The following is a 1,652-nucleotide window of genomic DNA, read 5'->3' as shown; positions in this document are numbered from 1 at the left end:
TCCTCATGGCTAAATTCCTGGAATGCTCAATGGAGGGCATGACCAATGTCTGAATTTTAGCATACCTGTAAAATGGAAGTGGACACATTTCAACTTTAATCCCTAGATCACACATTTCCTCTTTTCAACTGATCAAATACAGATGTTTTATACGCTAGTACAAGCAAAAACTAGCTTTTATTTTACTGTAGATCAAAAGTATCTGTAGGACCTGAACATTCACAACACTCTTTGCTTTAGCTTAGGAATTTAGCTGGCATTATTTTCTCTTGAACCTTCTTCAAGGCCTGTTTTACTTCTTTATTTCTCAAGCTGTATATGAGGGGATTGACCATAGGAGTTAAGATCGTGTAAAATGCTGAGAAGACTTTGTTCAGATCTCCCAGTGCTTGGGTTTTGGGCAGCATATAGACTATCATCAATGTCCCATAGAAAATGGTAACTACAATGAGATGGGAGGAGCAGGTGGAGAAAGCCTTTTGCCTTCCTACAGAAGAGGGAATTCTCAGGATGGTGGTAATGATGCAAACATAGGATGTCACAGTCAAGAGAAAAGGAGGCAATGTGAATATACAAGCAATTATGAAAGCAAAAATGACTATTTTTTGAGTGTCACTGCATGCTAATTTTAGCAAGGGGTTGAAGTCACAAAAGAAATGATCAATGTCATTCTGCCCACAGAATGTTAACTGCAGCAGAGGAAACAATATGCTATTTCCTAGAAAACCACTTATCCAAGACCCAATTATTAAATGGAGACAATCTCTATTGTTCATAAGGGTTGTATAGTGCAAAGGCTTGCAGATGGCCAAGTATCTGTCATATGACATGGCAGACAAGAGGAAACATTCTGTTGCAGCAAGAGAACCAAAGAAATACATCTGTAAAAAACAGTCAATGAAGGAAATGGATCTGTTTCCAGTCATGAAACTGCCCAACATCCTGGGAAGGATGGTAGAACTGTAGAAGGTCTCCAAGCAGGAAAGATTTCCCAGAAAGTAGTACATGGGTGTGTGCAGGTGTTGGTCAGCCACAACAAGAGCAAAAATGAGGATGTTTCCAACCATGGTCACCATGTAGATAATCAGGACTATGAGAAAGAGAAATATCTGAAGATCTGGGTTGTCTCCAAATCCCAGAAGAATAAATTCTGTAACCGTAGTTTGGTTGTCCCACACCTTCTTTTCCATGGATCAAATCTAGAGATAAAGAAATATTATGTTTATACTTCTTTCCATAAAATGTTTTATAATCTGCTTCTTTTCACTAAAGTTTTCCCACTCTCATTTCACTTGTTTTTAAGTAGTGAATATTACTCTCTTCATCCATTTCCTTTAACCAGACAGGTAAGGATGTGGACATAGAATCATAGAGTTGGAAGGGTCATCTAGTCCAATCCATAGTTCCTGCAACTACAGACTTTGCACAAAATACAGGCATTACATTCTAAGTACTGATGGTCCCTTAGAAGAAAGACAGTGAGCCACCATTTCCAATTAAGTGTCATTTTCTGTTAGATTATAGTGAAACAGTCTTCAACTGGGATCCAAGAGAGAAAGAGAGAGATGTTAACTGTATTATTGGTACTTTTTAGCCAGTACACAACCACTTTTTAATTATTATTTTAAATAAAAAATAACAGAACACACGAC

The 1,652-nt window shown here is 37.7% G+C and overlaps 1 protein-coding gene across 1 annotated transcript; it reads right to left on the bottom strand.

The window, feature by feature from the left end:
• Window positions 1-236: 236 nt before the first annotated feature.
• On the bottom strand, window positions 237-1,190 carry LOC132583550 (olfactory receptor 6C74-like). Its single transcript, XM_060255176.1, has one exon. It carries the CDS (start codon window positions 1,188-1,190, stop codon window positions 237-239), a length of 954 nt encoding a protein of 317 aa, XP_060111159.1.
• Between the last annotated feature and the right edge of the window lie 462 nt (window positions 1,191-1,652).

Source organism: Heteronotia binoei, chromosome 15, assembly GCF_032191835.1.
Source record: "Heteronotia binoei isolate CCM8104 ecotype False Entrance Well chromosome 15, APGP_CSIRO_Hbin_v1, whole genome shotgun sequence".
NCBI classification, from domain to species: Eukaryota; Metazoa; Chordata; class Lepidosauria; order Squamata; family Gekkonidae; genus Heteronotia; species Heteronotia binoei.
Note: the sequence above shows the minus strand (reverse complement) of the source record. Positions and strands in the feature narration are given on the sequence as shown.

Coding starts and splice junctions, on each gene's coding strand:
- LOC132583550 (XM_060255176.1), bottom strand. CDS start 1,190: ATGGAAAAGAAGGTGTGGGACAACCAAACTACGGTTACAGAATTTATT.